Genomic DNA, 24,318 nt, shown 5'->3' with positions numbered 1-24,318 from the left:
AAGAGAATAATTTAAAAAAAAGAATTAATTTGAAATGAGAAACACACAGGAGAAATGACTCCCTTGACATGTAAGTGTATAATTTCAAGCTGTTTCTTCACCTGTCTGGCAATTGATGTTTTGTTTATTTATAGGAGACAGTGCACATTAATCAGCAAAGTCATTTTACAAGATCTATTTTAATTGTGGCAGTATCAGCTCCACAGCTAATTTGCACACTCACTCTAAAAACTTGAATTGTGTTGTGTTGTGAACTGTGAAGGGCATGACTGAAAACGGAAAATAAGCAAAACATATTCCCATGACCACATTTCCACAATGGTGACAGAAGTGAGAAGAAAGACAACTGTTTGTTGTGGCAGATTTTAATTTCCATCTGACACTTCATAGTTGTTTTAACAAATAAACTGACAGAATACTGTAAACACAGCAAACATACGGAAAAGCTCAGATCAACAGGTTAAAAAGATAAGAAACAACACAAACAGCAATGCCAAGACTTTTGAAAGAAAAGGTACCCCCACAATGCCTTTTAAAGTCAAGTACTTCATAAAGTGACAACAAGCGATCATCATACAGTAGTCACACTGGAAAGAGAAGTGCTTTCTGTTGTTGAAGCGCAATACTGCAAAAAGCACTAAAGTGTAGATACTGCATCTGTGGTAACCAAGATCCATGTTAACACCACAACCAAGTGGATGCTTGTTATTTTCAGCGTTAACAGTGAGAAGAAAAGGGTAAAAGGGTGGGTCATTTTTAGATAGCAGCATAAAGAACATGACAAAATACAGAAATGTAACACAAAGAACAAAGTATACCAGTACAGCAAAAACAGCTTCACGTAGTACTTCATGATCGGAAAACAGACCAGTTTCCACTTTTGCAAAACAAACAAACCAAAAAGATAAAAAAAAAAAAAAAAGGAAAAAGAAAAAACACATCATAACACATTTGGCAAGTAGTCATAAACTATTCCAAATACCCAGTGCCTTTCAACTGTAAATGAGCAACAATGTGCATACAAATACAAATAATGTATTTATGCAGGAGTAAGGCCATAAATGAGCCCAATTGTTTTAAATTAATTTTCAATTGTTTTATTTCACTGTCAAAATGCATCTTTGGTGCTATCTTGTGACCATCTTTGAGCTCATTCAGTCAATATTTTCATAATGTTAATATTCCTAAAATTCAAAGTTGTTTAATAACTTTGAACAGAACAGACTGAACAATCAGAACCTGTGCTCCAGCTGGTCCAATGCCTTTTGCGAAAGCTTTCAGTCATACCACATGGCCTTCCTCAGCTCAGCAGTGGAGATGGATCTCTTGCAGCTGCAGCTTTTATAATCCACAGCACATTTCTGACTTATTATCCATATTGACTTAATGATTATGCCAAATTAATTCATTCCTATGTATTCTCATTTGCTTGCTTGTGTAACATATTTACTTACAATGCCACCTCATGAACACACTGTACATCTTTTCATTGACAGCTAAAGACACAAAATGGTACAAACTGGGCATTTGTTTTTCTGCTTTGTAGAAAAAAGACAGGAGAGAGAGTAGATGACAAAATAAGATTTCCAGAAAAACCTCAAACTATTTTATCCTTTTTTCATTGTTATAAACTCTACTAATAATTAGGATTCAATGTAGCTTTTCAGTTTTAGCATGCAAACACTGGATTGAGCATGAATTGGCCCCATTCTTGTAATATTATATGGTTGTTTGATGTGACAGCGGTGTTAAAATGCTCACATAGTTTTCTACGTCATTTCCCTTTCAGCCTGTAACACCAAGTGGAGGCAGCTTTTCATTGTTCCATGGGATAAAAATCACCAGTTACATTGATATGAACAGGATCATATGCTCATAAAGAAAAAAATTCTGTGTGCATTTCATTGTTTTAAGGGATAAGATTTTTTTTTTGTCAACAAATCCCTTAAAAAGACCAAAGTTAAGAAAAAAACTGCTTGACATAGCTTATTCCTCTGTGTCATACGCATTGAAAATGGGCTCTGTTGTTAAATTGTGCTAAATATGTATTCATCTGCAGCTGCAAATACTCTCAAACAAATGCACTATTTACTCCAGCTTGATTTAAGTTAAGTGAGACTGATATTAATAAGTCTTTTTAATGAAACATTTTTGTGACTTCAAGTGCCACAGATAAGTCGGTGAGATTTGACAAGTCACTGCTTGGCCACCTCAGTATGACCTATAATGTTATGAAGACAGTGTCAGGTCAACCTCCAGTCAGAAATTTAAACAGGAAACTACTAAAAAGCACAGTCAGTGAGCCTTTGACCCAATGAAGAGATACAAATAAACTCAATGAATAGATACAAATGAAATAAAACACAATAATGGTGCAGTGGTTAGCACTGTCGCCTCACAGCAAGAGGTTCAAATCCTGGTCTGGGCCCTTCTGTATGGAGTTTGCATGTTCTCCCTGTGCCTGCGTGGGTTTTCTCCAGCTTCCTCCCACAATCCCAAAAACATGCACATTAGATTAACTGGCTACTCTACATTGCCCCCTAGGTGTGAGTGTGTGTGGTTGTCTGTCTTTGTGTGTTGGCCCTGCCATTGACTGGTGACCAGTCCAGGGTGAACCCCGCCTCTCGCCCGTAGTCAGCTGTTATAGGCTCCAGCCCCCCCACGATGCTGATACATAAGTGGTATAGAAAATGGATGGATGGATGGAAAATAAAATAAAATAAAAACACTCTTTTCAGTCTTAAACGTATCAAACTCACATTTCAACAACACAGTATTATCAGCATCTGGTGCTGTGACTTTTCAAAGGAAAACTAAGTGTTTTTGTTGTTTCAGTTGTTTTTTTTTTTTCTTCTTTTTTTACTCAAAATATTTAAGACAAACACATAACACAAACAAGACCGATCAAAAACTCAAGTAAACACAGTCATTATGTTTCTTCTTTCTTCAAACACATTTAAAGTCAACAAAATATCTTTTTCATTATTCCACTGTGACTTTACTTTAAATTTAACGATATGCTAATTGCACAATGCCTTCCGATCTTTTTCACAGTACGTTCTGTAAAACATCTGTACTGCTGTTAGGAACTATTAAAAATGCAGCGGTTCTGTCCGTATCTACAGTGCGTATACAACATGACAAGTGCTTGATTCTCGGTTCACATATCTACAGTCCCCTACCTCAGTAACGTCTCCACATCATCTGTCTTTTCTAAAACACCAACTGGTCACGCCTCTGGAGAGCAGCGATCTTCCTGTTGACCAGTGGGACGGGACCCGGTACATCTGTAAAGGTAGTGTAGCTTCGTCTCCTCCTCCTCCTCCTCTTCTTCTTCTTCTTCTATCTCTTCCTCCCTTCTTTCTTCCTGATAAGAGTTACAGCTGTCAGCCAGAGACTCACAGAGCAGAGACTTTGACGATGTTGGTGCCAGCTGAGCTTGTTGTGGTCTGGATGCTCGGAGTAGCAGGATGACCTGGGGGAGGGGGCGGCCTCCTCTGTGGGGGCCCATGGAGACCATCACCATCAGGGGTCAAAGCAGGGGGTGTCGGGAGGCTGATGATCGCTGTGGTGATCCGGCCGCCTTTGCAGTTGATCCTGCCGCTGTTGTCGGTTTTCAGGTTGAGGTTGGAACGACTAGAAAGATTAAATATGCACAGAGAGTCTATGTGCAATAATGTACATCTGATCAGACGATACATAAAAGTAATCTTGATTTCACATGTGATAATGTTTGAGATAATACTGTAAACAAAGCTTTAGGCTACTTTTCTCAGACTACTCAAATGTTAAATAAAGTAAAAAACCTTACAGGACTCCAGACATTTCCACTCTCACTGCATATTATGTAACTTACATAATATATAATTTTTATTTTTATCATTAGCTGTATAGATCATGGATCAAGTAAATAGTTTTATTTCCTAAGTTAAACTTTGAAAAGTTATTATTTATGCAAGTTCGGGAAACATATCAGCAGTTAATGGAACAAATTTAATTAAAATATTAAGAGACAGACAGAGTGTAATATATTTTGTGTTGGTATAATAAATATTCTTACAAATACTTTGTACAAATTACGAAAGATGTTTTATTTTCTTACTCTTCCCTCTAGTTGTATCTATCTGTGCACATTGTCTCAGTTTTATCTGCTGAGGTTTTGAGTTTCTTTCTGTGAGTTTTGTTTGTGTTCAAAGAAACAATAAGAAACTCTGTCCCGGTTACAGACCGGGCAGGTTGACATGTCTCATACAGGGATCAATCAATCCCTCATTCATAGTAGGGTAAATAAGCAAATTATGCCCATCCTCTAATGTCCAATGAATAAACGCATCAAACAGTAGCCACCTCAGGACTTTTCTTCAGCAATTCTTCAGCAGTTTTCTATTATGAAAATTCTGCTGAGTGTCCAGAGTTGGAATATTATTTCTGGAAAATATGCACTACAAATAGGGGTTTCAAATGTAACTTTTCAAAACTTAAATGTTTTGAGGTGCATACAAGAGGATATAGTATCTCAAAACCCTGGCACATGAAACCCAACATTCAGCTTGGCTTGACTTGGAGCAAGTGAGAACAGTTTCATAGCTGACATGATTCAGATAACAACCTCGATACCAACCTCATTTGCACCCCTGTCATTGCAGTGTGTTCCTGCAGTTCTTTGGTTTTACCTGGTGGTATGTGATGGCGGTTCACCACACTGTATGTGGATGGCGCTGAGCTCCTGCAGGGGAGCCTGGTGGGTGGAGGGCAGGCTGGCGTTGGGCAGGGGAGAGTTTCTCTTTAGCCTGCGGCCACAGCAGGTTCCCGCAGAACTGTCGTGGCTGGATATAGAGGGGCTGCGGGATGGGTAAGTCTGGAGAGCTGTTTCTGAACAGTTCTGCTCATACATCTGCTCGTCCACAAACTCATGAGCCTGGAGAGAAGAAACGGGATAAAGGTTTGAACACATCGGGAGGGACTGGTGCACAGAGGGGAAAACAGAATGTGGAGTAAATAACAGAATCATGGGACTTTATGCCTTGAGTGAAATATAATTTCTACAATTTCTTTTTATTTTACAAATAAATATACCAGAGAAAAATAATTTATACTGATCATTATATTAAACTAACAATAAAACTATTATTTACAAATCCACCCACAGGGCCCATAGTATATTGTCTGACTGGAGAGCAGATCCACTATCACTGATTTATACAGATCTATGCTTTTTGACATCAAAATCCTTTACAAATGAGTAGCTCTCAAGATTCTACACTTTAAAGAGACCACTGACTCACAGAACATCAAAATCACTGTGTGCGGTCTCAGGATTAACCACTACTTACACAAAATGTCTTATGAAAAATGTCAAACTGGCATTGTCAACATTTTGAAGCGTTTTCCAAGACTTTGTTTCTTGCTTCCGACTGATGTTGAAGCACAGATTTGACGAGAGGGAAGACATTACTGTCACAGCCATAGACATCTCTGACAGTGATAAAATTCCCTGGAGGTTTGAGTACACACCCACACTGTTTGTGTAACGGTTAACAATAGCATACAGGTGTGTAAAATAAGCTTGGCCAGCTCAGACAATCAATATAGGTTCAAATGTCATAAAAATATATGCAAAATACCTCAGAGCAATAAACAGAGGAAATAATGTTAGCAATGAAAGAGACAAAAGAAAATGAAATATATAACCTCAACATCTTTGTGGGTTGAGTGCTCAGTTTCTATGGCACAAACACCTTTAGTTAGTTAGTTTTTATAATTACATGTTTATTTTGCAGTTGCCGGCACAAAACCCTTTTCTATTTTTCACTGGTATAAAATCAACCTCATTAATGTGAATGGTGGATTTTAAGGCTAAAAGTGTCTAAATTAAAAACAGAGAAGCATTGAAGTGTACCCACAGTGGTTTTCTCAAGACAGTGCAGTAGGTGGTGGTGTTGGCTTTCCAACAGAGAGATGGACTTAGTCAACTTCTGCTCATTCTCTTCTGTGTCCTTAAAAAGCCACACACACATACGCACGCGCGCGCACACACACACACACACACACATGCGCACACACACACATGCACATCATTAATAAATATTAACAAATTAGCCTGTTGGTGTATCCTCATCACCTTTTCATGACTTTGTCATCAGTAATGAAATGTCAGAGACGCAATACTTTTGTTCTGCTTTGTGTTGGCCATTTTAAACTGAACTATTTTTGTTCATGTTTGTTGATTTTGCTCTTATTACGAGCAGGTAGTCAACAACTCCTGCTGTGTTCTTTCAAATAACTTATTAGCCATGTAGTTACATAATGGACCACATTTCTACTTGTGTGTGTGTGTGTGTGTGTGAATTGATCTTGGCAAGTGATTTGTTTCTAATTATTTTTCTCTATTGTGCCTCTTTTGAAACATTAATACAATTACTGCTTTTGGGTTGGTTCCTTGAGTAAGCAGATTGCAAAAAGAAACCCCACTTTCAGTTTTATTGAACTAATAAAATATAAATTCTAAAGCTGTGTTGTAGCCAACTCCCTTACTTAACTATCTAAGTAGGTACCACTGGGTGTTGGGTGATGCTCCAGGCAGCTGAACAGTTACTGATGTATGAAGCTTCGCAAAAAGGAAAAACAAGAGTTGAGGAAAAACAGAAAAAAAGAAACTTATGGAGCAATATTTTTGGTATTTCTCCAAGCGGGACTTGGTTTCAAAGCTTGGGCTTTAGCTTAGTCTCAAAGTAATCACAATTGCCAAAACATGAAAACTGAAAACAAATTAATTTTCCCCCCACAGCGCGCATTGTTACTCAGAGGATTTGGGTGGGTGGTGATCCAGCCCAAGAACTCTCATTCAGATTCCAGACACATGAACAATACAGTAACGTGGGCATGAGAATACACCCTCTGATATCTCAATGTGTGGATTTTCATGGAAGAGGTCCTACCAAATTACACTTCTTGTGTAAAGGAAAAGCTGATTTTGATGGAGTCCATCTGAAATGTGACCTTGATTGTGTCACTGAGGTTTGGTGAGGGAGTGGGTGATATGGAAGAAATCCTGCAGGGTGCATGTAATTTTATACTACATTAGAAATCTAAATTCTGACATAGACACATTTCTGAAATTTCAATTTTAAATAACTGACAAAATTATCTGATAATTTTTTTTTTTTGCCTCACCCACTGACTTAAATACCAGCCAAATGAGCCTTTTTAAAGACCATATGACAGTCCCAGAGATTGCACATATGTGATCTTAATTGTGACAAATCATGTTTCCAGCCACTTTTTACCTGCCTAATGTCATATGTTTGCAGAATCAGTGAGTTGCCAACATCCTTTCTAAAAACAATTTTCTACATGGTTAATAAGTTAATAAGACAGACAAGTCTGACTTTCATCTTGTCACCCACAGTGACAAACAACAGGAATATCTAACTGCCATAGAAAAATCTATGTCTGTCTCCTGACATATATCATTATATTGTCCACCACCAGACTGGAACGATCAACAAGCTGTGATCCCATTAGAATTCTGCCATGAATTACACAAGTTTTTTGTCGATTCAGAAGATACTTTTGCACCTCAGGAAAGTCATACTCTACGATAAAACTGTTGAAATATAAGACTATGAAATACTATAAAATACATATTAAGAAAGACAACACTTCCAACAGTCGTGTAAGTGATGTTGTCTTGTTTAACACTTACTGAAACCGTGAGTGAAACCTTGTTGAGTTGTTCCCGTTGGTTGTTGGTGTATGCTGGCATAAATTGTGTGAGATGACAGATACAGTTCAATGAGCAGATTCAAGTAAAACTAAATCATTCTTTATCATCTTTGCAACAAACTGCAAATTTACTTGCAAATTACCCTTTAAAATGGGAGACATGACATGTTTAATTCATGGCGCAATTCAATAAAAATAACTGGTCACTTGCCATTGACTACCATATGCATCTTTTCCAAACTAAGTTCCACGTATGATGCTAAAGCAGAGGAACTTGTATGAACAAAAATGGTTTTGCAAAATGATGTGAGAACCATCAGGTGCATAAGATTAGAGCAGAACTGCGTCATGGTTAAATCTGATTTGTAGATGATTTTGCCGTTAAGCCATCAAAGCCCATGGTGACACAGGTGTCACAAACTTTTAAATGAGGAAAATTTTTTTACTACAAATAACATATATGTACAGATTACAAATCTTGGACAAGAGGAAGCTTCAGAAATAAGCTACACGTGGTCCATTTCATTTTACATAACTTATTTGCATATCATTTTATTTGCCGTATCAGTCAAAAGCACACATCAGATAGCCAGAGGACTGGATTCTTTTATCCGTCAGGAAGTTTTTCAGTTGGCTTTAAAGAAAATTAAATACTTCACGATACACTTTGATATGGCAGTATAATATGCCTAATGCTAAACCCTGTGTTTTAGCTGGTCTACATTTGCTGCCATTTTTATGGCAATTTCTTTCCATTCTCAGCATTAAACATGAGTGCAAGTTAGAAGAAATCCTGTCATTCTAAAGTGAAAAGTGAAAATTAAGTAAATGACACCCGAAGGAATAAAGCTGTAAAGTGTTTCTACAAGTTATCATAAAACTTTACAGGATCATCAATAAATCATCCTCTGTGATAATGAGCCTGTGATCTCAGAAACAAATGAAAAAGCCTTGAGGGAAAACTAAAAGACCAGCAGACCAGAGCTTCTAATCTAAATATAAGCTATAAGCAAACCAGTCATTTAGTCATATATCCCCTTTCACTCCAGCCCCAGACTCACGCAGCGACTGACTGACAGCAGTGACACCACCATAATTTGATGCACCAGGACTCTGGCAACCTCATCACACACATGCAGAGGGATGCAGGCTGCTCAGCACTCGCAGATGGCATTTATATGATAATTCTAACCACTTCCAGACACCCATGAGCTTTCACACTGGACTCGATTAGATCCAAATGGATTTTAGTAACCATCTGCAAGGAGGGGAGTGTGTCATTGAAAGCGAGAATGATGGACTGGATGGGAGGGATATAGGCAATTTGCTCATGCATTACCAAACACATTTTTCTATGGTTGTGACAAGTTTTAAAAAAGGGAGAAGTAAAAAGTGGAGGAGAACATGTTTGCTTTAAAAATTAGAGAGTGGGTTTTATTCTAATCATTTTATTTGGTTTCTTTCTTCATTTCCTCTTGTCTAAATACAGTTTGGAGTTCCAGGAGGTAATAAGCTTAGCTTGGCATAAAGCAAGGGCAAAAAGTTAGCCTGGCTCTGCTCAGATTTTTAAAATAGCATTAAGCTCATCTTTAAAGACACTGCTGAACATATTGTATGTAATTTGATCAATCGATACATGAACAGGAGCATATGTAGGAAATATTTTAGTTTTCCAGGGTATTATGCACTATATACTTTTTGGTGGAGACAAACCAGATGCTTGGCTGCCTCACGCTAAGCCTAAAACTGCAACTTGTCATTTTTAACATAAGTGTTTATGTACAAATTAAGGAAATATATGTATATGTATATATATATATATATATATATATATATATATATATATATATATATATATATATATATATATATATAATGTTTTAATTATGACCGACCTGGTGAAAGGTGCATATTTTTGAAGAGCCAGAGTAGCTCTCTCTTGCTGAGAATTATATGAAACCAATACCACTCTCATGCCTGTGTGTCGAGCATAGAACCAAGCTCACGCATTTAGTTTAGTAAAGCACACAGCCTGGAATCATTAAGTGAATAAGCTACTTTCCAAAATGTTGAACTATACAGCCTTTAATATCTGCTCAGCACCAATAAGCAGACATATTAAAAAAAAAAGTGGTGCATTTAGCTGTTGGAGCCAGGTATCTTGCTTAGCTACTGGTGATGAACAAACACAGCTGAAAGTCAAGCTGAAATTAAAAATGTCTCTTTAACCCTTTTAGATCACATTCACGATCATATTACACCCCCAGTAGCATTGGCTACTATAGACGCCAATCATTGTTCATGACATGTCACTTCCTACCTGACCATTCTTACAGGAAACACATAACAATGCAGAAACAAATAGAACTTGCGTTTCATTGGTACTTTAAAGCAGAATAAATATAGCACCGTGCCAGGTGGTCAGAAACATGACTTTAAATAAATGATAATGTTGCTCTTTGTCTTCAGGATGTGTAAACAAACTGTTAATATGTGTCAGTGTTAGGCTTACATCTTTTTTATAATTATATAGAGGAGGGAAGAAAGACACATGTTGTACCTTTGCGGGAATGGGCGTCTATGGTGGGTTAAGTGTCGTCCGTTGTCACAATGCTCACTGGTGCATTTTGAAATTTGCTGCAGACTCTTCAAATGCACTAACCATCTAATCATCACCAACAGCAATGCAACCAAGCAAATAAAGCAAAAAAAAAAAACAAAACAAAAAAAACAAAAAACAAAAACCCCCAAAAATTGCCAATTGCCAAAACTTTGCCAATTTAACGGAGATGGACCAAATCAAGTCAAGGACTGTAACACAACTAAGAAAAGCACTTTGTTTGATTACACTGATAATGCCCTCAACGATGTTTATTGGCATAACTCCTCCGGTAACACCCCAGTCCTGTACAACAAAGAGAATGTAATGACTCCAGCTTTTGTTGCTTTTTTTTATAGTCTTTAAATGACTTCTAAATTGTCCTTTGGTTAATTATGACAGTAATTGTCATTTGTGTGTGTATATTGCTGATGTGAAAATACTGCTTCCAAGCTATTGAGTTGCGGTGAACTGAAATAATTAGTAGTAGGATGTTTGACAAGGAACAGTATTAATAATCTCTCATACTGAATTACAGTCTGCTGATATTACATATCATTTTAATGAACACATTTTTAAGGTCTTCCCTGTAATCATCGCGCCCACATTGCTGTCGATGGTGCTTAGTGTCCAGAGGGTCAGAGGTCTTTCTCACCGTCAGCTCTAGCAGTTCGTTGAGCAGTCCATTGCGTTTGCTCTGGATGAAGGCGTTGGCGCTGCTGGACTTGGATATTCTTATCCTGGCCAGTCTGGCTTTCTGGGCGTGGGAAAAAGAAGAGGTCACAGTGTCAGACAGGGTGGGCGGGATGTAACAGAAAATGACTAATGCCTTATTTAATGGTGAGAACCTGCCAACTCATCACCCAAACTCTGTAGTAGTTTTCATAGCTACTACTATGCGGCTTTCTCCCTGACATTTTCAAGTTTTTTTTCATAAAGGCTTTCTCTCGGTAACTTGATAACCACGAGCAATAATATGCTGCTAAGTCTTAAGCTTCCACAGGATTTTCCGCCTGCAGAGAGTTACTCACAACCAGCCATAAGAGCAGCAGTGATGTTCCAAAAGCTTCACAGTCACGTTCCAGTTCATCTCAAAAAATGCTGGGTGGGGTTGAGATCACGGATCTGTGCAGATCAGTCAATGTGTTGCCGGCAAGGTGGAGACAGATTTTCCTATTTTAGGGGCCGAGTCCAACCAGTGAAGGATAGTGGTGGGTCAGTGGTGGAAAGAAACTAAGTACATTTACTCAAGTACTGTACTTAAATACAGTTTTGAGGTACCTGAACTTTACTAGAGTGTTTTGTTTTGAAATATTGCTTTTTCCCTGTTACATTCTTACATTATTTCATTTACTTGTAATAGAGTGTTTCTATATTGTTATATTGTTACTTTTATTTATTACTTTGATTTTTATATATTTTTCTTGAATTTAAGTAATTCAAGAAAAAATACATATCATTACATAACAATCTTATCTATCTTGCTCTTATGTTCCATTAAACTGAATGTCTTTGGGTTTTGGACTGTTAGTCACACAAAACTAGATATCTGAAGCTGTCATCTCAGGATTTAGAAACTTGATGGTGATAGTTTTTTCATTATTTTTCTGACATTAAAGAGACAAAACAACCAATTGGTTAATCATCAAAGACCAAAGAATAAAGAAAATAATGGTCATAAATGATTGACTGATTGATTCCAAAAATAGTTATTTATAACCCTTGTCACCCAGTGAGGACATACTTTTGGCCATATGTTACAAGGGTGTAATTAGATGTGATTTAATATGTTTTTTTGGACTTATATATATTTACTTGGATTTTTTTTTTAATTTAAATTCTGTATATTTGATTTCTCCCTTTCCTTGTCCCATTACTCTGTTATTCAAATTCCAGCCATCACTTCACCAAATGAATAATGATTAGCCCACTATCACGATTAAAATGATGTGCGAAAAGTCAGTCTTGTGTTGAACTTTTTACATTTTCATCTTTCTTCTCTCTGTCTACAGTGATGTGTAGCAAAGAAAAGATAAATGTGATTGCTCCTCTAAAAGATGGATGTGATAACTGAACAGAGCGAGGGAGACAGAGAGGGACAGATAGGAAATGAGAGAGATTAACTGTTTTGGGAATGTTTTAAAATGACGGGGATATTACTGTTGTATGACTCTATACAATATACAGCTGCCTACTTCTGGACACATACGGTGAGAGATTTCTTTAACCTTGTCCTGTTGTCTCTCTTCCCCTGATAAATGCATTTCAGAAACAGGAGAGAGGCAGTGCAATATCTGCCACCCAGATGCGAATCAAAAGTAATGGAATTAGTTTGGATGCTTCAGAAATTGTCCATCAGACTGTAGATACCTGTGAAAGGGTGAGGAATGCTAGAGACGGAGATGTCATAATAATGACTGTATATGTATGTGCATAGTATATGAAATGAGAAGAAAGCGGGGGAGAAAAAAGTGACAGACCGTTCACTGCTTCTTTCTATGTAGCTTTGATTAAAATGTGAATGAATTTGAGAGGGAAAGCGCTGTTGGGTGCTGACTGCATCTCTTATTGATCAAAAGCTCTTTTTGACACAGGGAAAGAAAAAATATGAAAGAATAACTATCTCTGATCCTACTGTAAGTGCAAGAGGACTGCAGCTGATTGCACTGAGTAGGCCTATTTAGTCTTGTCTGATGGTCCATTGAGCACAAATGGTTGTCTAAGGAACCTTCATGCTGAAGTGATGTTGTATATGCTCCAACCCACCCCTGCAACTGTACACAGATAAAGCAGTATAGAAAATGAATGAATCTGCGACTCATGAAAGATAGATTGAAAACAGAATGTTCAGAATCAATGCAGCAGGGTTCAAAGTATCCCTGCTTTTAGGCCCTCACATGGGTTAACCTTAAAAGATGTGTGTTCAGCAAGAAGGAGTGACATGCATCTCTTTTGGGACTGCTTTCAGCAGTGGATTTATATATTTTTAGTATCAGTGACACAGCAGCAATATCATGTCTGATTTTATCTGTGTGGCTAAAATAAACTACTTCTTGGACAACAGCTGAGGTTGACAAGGAAATATCTAACATCTGGAGAACTTCTTTGAGGTAAATTATGTTATAGACAGTCCAGAGACATTCTTAATGGGCCTCCTCAACACGCTGACCAAAGCCCCGTGATGACGGATTATTATTTTTTTTTCCATGTGTGGTCTTGGTTGACTGAGCACATATAAATCTATGTGCTCCAACATTACCACCAACAGTTCAAGAGTCTGACAGCCTGACTGGCATGAAATGTTCACATCTAAGATAAGTGAACCTTAAGACCTTTTCCTGTTTTTGTCTTTTACCCTAATCAGCGACTCTGCTTCAGACTCCCTCTCTCTTGTGTTCTCTTTCCTTCTTGTCTGACCTCCTCCTTTCTTTCATCTCTTGCTGCTGTCATCTTGTTTTGCCCTCACGTCTCTGGTATGGGGTACTTTTTTTTCTCCTCGACAACCTGCCATCTCTAAGTGTGGCTCCACTTGACTTTGCTGTCCCATTACCGGTATGACCTCAGACCATTTAGTACCTCAACAATCACAGACACTCTGTTGGCAAGTGTGCTGCATTGCTGAGGTGTTCACAAATAAAAAAAAGCAACCTGTCTTGCTGTTTTCTGGAAGCTTTTCTTTCAACCTGTCAGGGAATTAGCCACATTAGTATCAGCAGTTGTTTCCTACGCCCTTTGTGGGTGACGAGGAGGAAATCCTATACTCTGCATACACACTCACACTCACACTCACTCACACACACAGACACACACACTGCAGAAGTTAGTGGGGAATGAATATCATTAAAACCAATTTAGATTCTCTATTTCTATTTTCTGCCTGTGAAGTTACAATGGGTAGAAGAGAGAACCTTTTTGTAAAGTCAAATCCCCAGGTAACTACATAATTGTAATGGGAGCCTGGAGCAGCCTGTTGTTAGATAAGAATGAAGACGAATGAGACCTAAAGAGGAAGGCAAGGCCAGGAGAGATGGAGAAACAGAAGAAGGGAGAATGGATGAACAGGGGTAATATAAAACAGATTTCCTTGTTTGTCTCTTTCTCTATTTTTCCTCCTTCTCTTTCTCTTCCCAAACTTATAGGGTAGAACAAAAGTAGCTCACAGGGGCATAGCTAATGTCTTATAGTTATGGGTACTTAGCAGATAAACACAAAGTAATAACAGAAAATTACAAAGACCAGTCCATCAAACCACTTACGAAATGTACTGTACTGGCAATACATACATGGTGTATTTGTGAAAAGAGAAAGAATTTAGATCTCAAACTTAATGCATATTGTTTTGTAAATTTCTATACATTTTTATGCATGAAAAAATGTTGCATAGTATATGTAGTTTTTTGAAAACATTCCTTTGTATCAATCTTAAGGTCAAGGTCCATTCAGTAACTATAGCTTTCAATTAAAGATGTTAAAATTTTCATGTTTTTCTCAACCGTGTTTTTAAGGTCACGAGTGAACTTTGAAACTCAGCACTTTAATGAGACTGTCATCAGTTTTCTACAGGAAAGCAACAATGGTTCTTCATTTTACCTTAAAATAATAGCTGATGGCACACTGACTTGATGAAACTAGTTTCATATTTTATGGAGAAAGTGGTTTCTCCACTTTCAATTTTGACGTGTAATAATTCCAAATTGCCATCCGTAGTGTTGCAGCTAATTAATGATATCTACCACTCAGTCAGTTTTTGGCATGACCATACAGTTAGCAAACACCACCTGCTGGTGAAAACCACATGATAAGGTAAGATAAGAGCCACTAAAAGAAGAAGGAGAGCTGCTGAAATGCAAAGACATTTCTCATCACGTTGAGTAAATGCTTGAGTTTGACCCATTAACTTCTGCGTCTGTTTACTTGACTGATTCAGAGAACAAGACTAGAGATAACAGTTACTTGGCTATATGAGACATACCAGGTCAGTGTTGATCTTAAAATGCTGATTCTGTGCTGATCCTACATGAATACAGCAAATACCTACAATAAAAGGTAATTTCTTTTTCATTTTAATTTAATAGCTCAATAATGCTTTTACAAATTAATTCCTCATACAAAATGGGTTATGTATCCCAGGGTTTCTCCTCTTACTATTTTAATGGCATGGATAAACCAGAGGAGTCACTAACTGTAGAAGAACCTCATTAGTATGGCTTTTACTGTCCCGTCGTGGTCTAACACACGTTTTTACAACCACCAAAATTCCTTTCTGGGAAATCCCCTGCATTCAAATAAAACAAGACTTATATCACTGAATACAAAAGTTTAGAGGAATAAATGACCAATAGAAATACTGCTAGCGTGAAGCTGCAACAGTCAAGGCTGTTGCTGAGTAATGTGCATTGCATTAGTTTAACTAAGGATTTTGCATTCTCACTGAAATGTTAGAACATCTGCCTCACTCCTGCAGTCAGTCAGCAATATCTGTGGTGAACTGTAAAGGTGTTTTTGAAGATAATTCATAAAGATAAACTGAGATTAAGCTGGATTCACATGATCAACTGCAGTTGGTTTGTTAATTTAGAAAAACTTGCAATACATTCTCATACCACCTTGAGTCTGTGGCCAAAGTGTAAAGCCTCACACCCCTTGTATCTCGTCCAATTTGTACAGAAGTCTTATTTGCAGTGTGGCTTACAACATTTTCACTTGTGTAACAGCAATAATAACACTACTTATAGGTGGTGTGAAATTAAATTCCATTAAAGTAACAATATAGTAAAATAGTTGTAGTGCATTAACCATAAGTTCCTATCAGTCACATGCAGCTTTATAACCTGTTATAATCATAAATAGCTTTTTATTACATGTATCTAAACTTTTATTTTACTTTCTCTGAGACAGTGTATCAGTTAAATAAAGTGTTAGAGAATCTGGTTTGTGACTAAAATTGGTACTGGTTGGAAACCAGCAGAATAAACCAGGGCTGACTGGATTTTCTTCTCCAGATTTAACCCAAAGAAATGAAAATGAAAAACTGGACCATGTAAAGGTGTAAATGAATTTACTCCACTGCGTTTGAATTAAAAAAATTCATTTTACTTCTGCTGATTCAAAGCAATATATTAATAAGAAAAACAGCCACAGAGGGTTCTTAAATCACTGTGGATTCAAGCCAGACTTTTCCCTCCTCAATTAGCTATCAGCAGCTGCTCTCTAACTTAATAGCACTCTTATCTAAACCTGTAGAAAAGGTTGAGCCCTTTGGGTGAACGTACTGAGTGGATATAACATTTAGTACTTGGATTGTGAGTGTGTGCAAGACAGATAGAGTGTGTGTGTGTGTGTGTGTGTGTGTGTGTGCACATGTGTAAGGATGACGAATAATATGGGTCTCATTGGCAACAACTTTCCTCGGTGTGTGCGTGTGCATGTGTGTGCATGTGATGGTGTTGAAAAGTGTGGGATGATGTAGGTTCAGGCAAGCAATTTTCAGTGTACCCACAGAATTCGTAATATGCCAGGTCAGTCCTTTTCATCATGACCTTTTTCAAATTTATCTGTCCTTTTTAATAAAAAAGAAACTAATCTGTCATCAAGATTTTTTAACCCACTGTCATTATTTAGTATATGGTGTGAATATGAGAAAAAAGGCCCTCAAAAGGTTTTTCAGGCATAACCACTAATACCTCCTACCAAGTGTTTTAATTCAACACTTGAACCCATTCATTCTGATTAAGTTTATCTGTCCTGTTGTACTTTGGTATTTTGAAAATCAAGACTGCGCACTCAGGTAACTGTCAGGTAATATCCATATGCGCATACGCCAACACAAACATGCTTCTATAATCCGTACATAACCCTGGACTCTCTCTGATGGAGCAAATGGGATGGCTAAAGACATCGACTTTTACCTTCTGAGCACGGCGTTTGTCTGCTCTCTGGTTCTGGTGGTAGATGCGACTGAAGTTGGAAACGATAACGGGCACGGGCAGAGCGATAACCAGCACACCGCTCAGGGAGCAGATGGAGCCGAAGATTTTCCCAGCAATCGTCTTTGGCACCATGTCTCCATACCTTGAAATGAGACAGATAAGAAGAAGTTAGACAAAATGTTGAAATAGATATACGGTGGTGGTGGTAGATACATGGCTTAAAATACACCAGGTACACATACATTTGCATTTTTGTTGAGGCAGAAAAGCTGGCTTATCAAAAAAGAGAGAACCGTGTTTTTGAATACACCTGGACATTATGGGGCCTGCTTCTGCTGCTGCAGACAAAGCTTTAATTTTATGCTGCCTACCATTTATCAGAAAGCTCCAAACAGAGAATAAAAAAGAATGATGGTAGCAGTGGGAGCCCCCATTTTAAATTATGGCAGATTAAGAAAAAAACAAAACAAAACCCACAGTGATCACATGGATCAGAGGAGGCAATTAAATGACATCATGTATCAAATAACCCAAAGTACAGGTGGTCAGTTAATTATGTAATCTTGTTGATTATGAATGAGGTTTTTTTAAAGGAAGTTAAAGAAAATTAAAAAAACACAGGCTTTGGAGTCACGTTTTCAGCCACTTAAAATTGACTAATATTCACTCTCTCTTAGTCTCCTCTCTGTTTCTCTGTCTCCTCTCGGTCTCCACCAACTCCTGATGGAAACACCTGACTCGCTAGCTGCTAAATGCTCCACTGTATTCACCAGCTAGCTGCAAATGTTTTCTGTCAGCTGTTTTGTGCTGGGCAGGTAATGTACAGCGTGATTTCTTTTGTATGTATTTACAGAAAACAGCTGCCTGCTACAACTGGAAAAAATCCGTGAGATTAGCTGATATGAGCAGTTACAGTGAACTGTCAGCCGTAAAACCAAAACAAATGAATTGGAAGACACAAAAGTGCAGAGTTGAGGGGAACTACCGAGTCAGGTGGCAATTCTGTGTGGTTTTGTTACTATGAGTGACCCTCTCACATAAACATGATCCATACAAAAGATAAATTAGAACAGTTTGAACTATTAGGTCACTACAGGTGATAGTGAATGAGTGAAAAAGAAATGATTTCAGACACTTTTAGCCTTTGCTGCTTTTCTTTGTTTCCCATTTTAACTCCTATTGTTCTTGGCTTCCTTTAGACTTCCAATGATTCGATTACACAGGTGAATGGCTGCTGTAACAGGTGGGCAGAAGAAGGGAGATAGGACCACTGCTATCTATGCAGCTCAGACTGGGCATAACAAAGCCATGCACGCCAACGGGATTCAGGGCCAGGAAGAAACCAAGGTTGACTTGCTGGCTAAAGCTGTGGGCCATGACGGCATGTAGTGGAACAAATTGATTTAAAAACATAGGCTTCTAGGACGAGCTTGTAAGCGGCAATGAAAAAATGGCAAAATTGTCTCCTGCTGACATCAAGTTTAAGTAGTGTGACGTCAAGTGGTGGGAAACAATGTTTGCTGGTACATGATTGGTACTATTTTGGGAGAAAAACAGATTAATTAGAAAACAGGGAAGACAATATGAGGTAAGAGAGATGAGTGCATATTCTGCATTTTCTGTTTTTGTAACCAAAACAACCTTAACTGACTTGATTTCCTCAGGAGCCACTTGATCAAACACAGGAGTTTGATTTTGATCCTCCAATTTTCACTAAAACACTCATCAAAAGACCCTTTTCTCTCTTCCTCACCGGGTGTTTGGCCTCTTTGGCTTCTCCGACTTTCCTCTCCACTGCATTCTCGACACAATGAGACTCTTGACAGGTAAGCCCCATGCACTGTTGACCACTGTTCCTCTTGAGGGCCGCTCTCTGCTCAGACGTGGGTGGGTGCTGGCTTTCCACTTTTCTGACTGTTGTTGTTTTTTTGGCCCACATCTCCCACTCTCCATGGTGAAAAGCACTATAATCGCTAGACTTACCTCCTGCTTACTACCCACAAACTGAAGAGCTGGGGGATTATCACAAACCCAGCCTTCTGCTATGCCTGAACAAATATAAGCAGGAGGGAAGTCGTGAGGTTTTTCAAATCCTCTTTGAAAATTACTTTTTTTTTTTTTTTTGTTGTTTTGGTTTTTTTTTTGGTTTTTTTTTCAAAGTAGAATGAGAACAGGAGATGCAGACTGCAATTAATAACACAAAATGGAAGAGTGCATGTGGTGGTGCATGTTGGAGAATAAGGAGTGAATATATAGGTTTCAAAACACCGGTAGTAGAAAAAATGAATGATTATGCCAACAAAAGAATCTGCCTAACTAACATGAACGATGCGTGACAAGATTCCAAACTGAAGCATTAATGACAGAGATGGGTCCAAGTCATTGTCTTGGAAGTCACAAGACAGTCTGAAGTCACTGCACTCAGGTCCCAAGTTAACAAAGCCTTGACTCTTTTTCTTTGTGCAACTTCAAATGTCAATGTCATGTCAATTGTTGCATGTGTGTAACTCTCCTCCTCAGTGTTTTGCATATTCAGGTGGTTTGTTTGTGAGGCGCACTTGAATGCACCATGAAGTCCCTGTCGCTGTGTGTGTATCAAACTCCGACACAGACAGACAGCAGAGGACAAAGGCAAGTTTTTGGTACAAACATGCATCTGCCAGTGTGGCAGTTAGCCTTCTGAGATTTGCTCAACAAACTGAAAATCTACTTGGCCAATATTAATTTTGGAAATTTTTGAAATGTCATACATCTTAAATTTTGGGCTTGAGGAAAGGTTTCAAGAATATTTTAGTCAGAAAGGTAATAACATGACCAGTGTCTTTCATGGCCAATCGGTAACTAAAAACATTTTTCTTTTGACAGGTTTATATGTTCTGTTTGAAAACCTGAATAAGGAGCTTGAGTTAGCTAAAACTAATGTTAACTGCCTAATAACCGTGTGTTTTCCTGCAGCAGAAAGATTTTGTTCTCTTTTTTTTTTTTTTTTTTTTTTGAAAGCTGTCTAAATGACCTCAGGTATGCCGCTTCCTTGATCTTGGGCTTGTTTATAGATGCATCATTGGGTTAACCCTGAGAGGGGAACAAAGGCCACACAAGCAAAAGTACTCTCAAAGAAAACAGGCGAGCTGGTGCAAAAGAAGATTGTGACAGTGGCTCCTCATTGAAAAACTGAATGGATTTTGATTGAGCCTTCCTAAAGGTTATTTAGGTGTCCCTTCTTTTTTGAAACATTTTATCTTCACCTTCCAGGCTAATTTCTTTTTTCTTTTTCTCTTTGTCTCTCTCTCTCTCACTCACTCAGTGAGCTGTGAGCCTGGACAACTGGGTAATCCTCCATTACCATAAGTGACTTTTGGCATTACAAATCTGTGTTATTCTGCATTTTGTTTCTGTAAGCTAATGATCCAAATAGGGTTATAATAATAATAAAATTAAAATAATAAAGCTGATTCTGATTATTAGTCATCTTAAATTATACCCTGTTATGTACTGTACTGTTCTGCATGCTATACTCAGGTTGACTAGCTGTACCCTGCAGGAGGCCTGCAAAAACAATGCTGAATGCTTATTCTAGGTTGGTCACCTGTGAGGATGCAGAATTTTAACCCCGGACTTGCAGCTTTAGCCTCAGTCCTTTGGTATATCATGTATGCATATCATGTATTATTTCAGAACAAAGGTACCTGACTACCAACTCACATACCTAATGATTATCAGCATGCTAGCTAGGACAAAATATGTTAGGTGCATTTGTCATATGTCAGTGGAAATTGAAGAGCCAGCTTTTATACCTATGTATGAAATCTGTTCCTCTGCACACCCCAAATTCAATTTCAGAATTCAATTTTTTCCAGAGCAAAACTTTTTCTCATGTTGTGAAAAATCACAGCAGGCAGGCAGGCTGATGTGTACTGCAAGCACAAGGGGCAGAGAGTCAGAAATATGAGGGATTATTAACAAGCAATGGAGATTTGACCACAGGGCTTGTTGTTGCAGCTCCTGGCTGGCAGAATATCAGACAAATGATTTCACAGCTCGCTCTGCTCATTGTCTGTCAGCCGATGACAGATGATATTCTCCTGGTTGTGTCTCTGACTGCTCTGTTGTAATAATGTTTGACACTTTACGAGCATTATAATATGTCAAACATCATTACAACTGCAATACGGTACTATTTAAAATGTACCCTCTGCAGGGAGTTAGTTCACAACAGGGTGTTGTATTAAAAGTATGATAAAACATTTAAGTGTTGAATAGTGATAGCCCAAAACTGGTTGACCTCTTTTTCATTCTGAAGCCGTCTCGTCACTCTCAGTACTGACCACCTGCTTGGACCAACCACTTCCTCTCATTTAAATTCACCTTTTCATCAAGGTCCTCTTAGACAGGCCATTTTTATAGAGTTTTATTTATTATTTGTTCTTGTTCTTAATTTCTTTCCAGACAACTGCTGATGATTATGAAGTGATTATTCTGATGATGAAAAATAATATGCCACTGCCTGGACCTTTTCACCATGCGTTACAGGTCAAAAGGCCAGTCCCCTCATTTATTTGAATGAGGCCATTCTGTAGACACAGCGGAAATGTCACACAGATGCAACATTGCCAATCAAGCACATGCCAGCGCACTTTGCTGGTAGATTACTTTGTAACATGACCACAGTTTTTCTACAGTTTACCCAATGATCATTGGGACGAAAGATAAAATGGCTGCCTAGAGTTGTCAAATCATGTGTTAATGAATTACAAAGCACTGTGTGCTAAACTTTCAAATTTACCAGTCTGGATCATATTGTCTGACCAGTATGTCATCAATCTGCCAGTAAACACTGTGAAACAAAATGAATAGAAATAAGAAACTAAATAATTAGTGGAAAAATGAAGGTGTAACACACATCAAGAGAATGCAAGTGATTACAAGAATGGGAAATGTAAAACAAACAGAAAAGACTAAGAAGAGCATTATGAAGAATATGAAGTAAAAACAGGTACCATACACCATATGGATGGATGGATATGTGGTATATGTATGTGGTACAAGGAAATGCAGCATACGTAACTGTTTGCTATTTTACAGTCAGGCCACAACATCAGTATGGGATGGAACATTTATTTGTTGCATTCTACCATGTTTTGTGATGCATTTTGGCTAATCCCATGGCTGTATCGTGCATAAACAGGTTTGTATCAGTTTTACATCACAGTGGACAGCTGCTGTACTTCCCTTGCCTTTACACAATTATGGTCAATCATAGTATCAATAAGTTACTTACAGTCTGAGACAGAAATATAAATCTTTGTGTATGAACAAGACAAAACGACAAAGGTGTTTATCTTCTAGATAAGCACATACTGAATACATGGTTTGCCGTGATGACAAGACTATTCTTTTGCAAAAAATACACTGATATATGCTATGCTGAGAAACAGGCCAATATATAGTGAATTTAAATTAGGTAAACAATAAGCTGTTCAGGAAAAGCCTGAAACAGTAGTTAAACGATGCAACAAGGTGTGAAACACAGCAGTAGGGCTATTTCTCCAGTAAATGGCATTCATTACTTTGCTTTTTCCATCTGTCACAGTTTAAAACAGATGCCTAAGTAGGTGGAAAAATCAATTGTGAGAGAATTTATTCAGTCATGTGTTTTATCCTTTCCAATCTCTTGCTTGTTTTACTCCTTATTAGAAGAACCTCCGCTGTTGCTTCCACAAGATGTGGAAGGAGCAGCATGCTCCTGATAGACCTGTGATGGGCATCAAATGAAAAAGAATTGAATCGCACATGCTGCATCAAAAAGGCACATGAAACCAGGGCAATCTGCCTGAGTGATTTCTGCGGCAGAAGTGAAAGCGACAGAGTCAACCCAAGTCAGACTTTGTTACAATTGTGATGAAGAACATTAAAACTGTGATCACAAGAGCAGCTAGAGGACAAAATTATTTTTTTAATCATATAAGACCTGTGTTCTTCTTACTTTGACAAGCAGTAAGAGCTTAAACTGTGTTGAAGATTGATCACTTGTATGAGAGTACCTGAAAATGTTCAGAAAGCCTATAAATGACCAGAGTTAGTGGACATAGGTGTCATCAATCAACACACACACGCACATACTGGCTGGGGGTGGGGGCGGGGCACTTTCAAACATAAACATGAAAAAAAAATTATGGTAGTGCAGTGGTTAGCACTGTCACCTCACAGCAAGAAGGTACCTCTTGCCCGTAGTCAGCTGGGATAGGCTCCAGCCCCCCGAGACCCCAACAGATAAAGCACACTGTTCTACAACAAAGTTAAAATGATCAAAAAAAAAAAAAAGGTTATTTATTCAACAAAGCAATAAACATCATAGACAAAGAAACAATGAGAAATGGATTAGGTCAATGATTTGCACATGTAAAGTTCAAGTGTTGTACATATCCATTTGCTAAACAATGGATGATCCTTTCATGTGTTTAAAGGATTAACAATTACACATTCATACAAATCTCCTGAATGTGTGGTAAGCTGCCAATTCCTGATTGCTTTTTGTGACAGACACATTTGCTCTGTGCTCACTGCAGGTGAGCAGCAGATCTCTTTGCATGATGTTTACATAATTTTCCTTGAATCTGAATGGCTCTAATAGTATGCTCGTGAGATCAGCATTGGATAATCCCATTGCAGATACAAGTGTAGAGTTTGGAGAATGTCAATCCACTTTGCCAGGCACTCAAACAATCATCCAAACAAAGAGGTAATAAGCAGACATTTGGGACCGCTTCAAATGGATAGAATTAAAACTCATGTTTGGTAACAAACAAAAATAATATAATAATAATAATAAGTGGTTAATACTGATTGGTCTCTATTATTTTAGCCATTATTCTTCTTACCATATTTTCATCATCAGATGATGGGTACAGGTTGTAAAAATACACTTAATTCCAGGACTTCAACTGTTCTGGGAAGGCTTTCCACAAGGTTAAGGAGTGTGTTTATGGGAATTTTTCACCTTTCTTCCAGAAGCGCATTTGTGCGGTCAGACACTGATGTTGGACAAGAAAGCCCGGTGTTCTGTCG

General features: G+C 38.0%; 1 protein-coding gene across 2 annotated transcripts in view; it reads right to left on the bottom strand.

The window, feature by feature from the left end:
- Positions 1 to 2,677: 2,677 nt before the first annotated feature.
- Positions 2,678 to 24,318, bottom strand: part of LOC124056093 (potassium voltage-gated channel subfamily D member 3-like) — a 71,186-nt gene continuing 49,545 nt past the window's right edge. The window contains exons 3-7 of one of the 2 annotated variants that reach the window (XM_046383196.1): positions 17,233 to 17,395; positions 10,980 to 11,081; positions 5,904 to 5,996; positions 4,674 to 4,918; positions 2,678 to 3,636 (exon numbers count right to left, since the gene is read on the bottom strand). In XM_046383196.1, the coding sequence (XP_046239152.1) occupies positions 3,399 to 3,636; positions 4,674 to 4,918; positions 5,904 to 5,996; positions 10,980 to 11,081; positions 17,233 to 17,395 (841 nt within the window). In that variant the 3' untranslated portion in view covers positions 2,678 to 3,398. The remainder of the gene's footprint in view (positions 3,637 to 4,673; positions 4,919 to 5,903; positions 5,997 to 10,979; positions 11,082 to 17,232; positions 17,396 to 24,318) is intronic. The other variant, XM_046383195.1, reaches the window with a different exon arrangement.

The sequence above is a fragment of the Scatophagus argus genome, chromosome 3 (assembly GCF_020382885.2).
Source record: "Scatophagus argus isolate fScaArg1 chromosome 3, fScaArg1.pri, whole genome shotgun sequence".
Taxonomy (NCBI): Eukaryota; Metazoa; Chordata; class Actinopteri; family Scatophagidae; genus Scatophagus; species Scatophagus argus.
The sequence above is the reverse complement of the archived record's forward strand: the minus strand, read 5'-3'. Positions and strand labels throughout refer to the sequence as shown.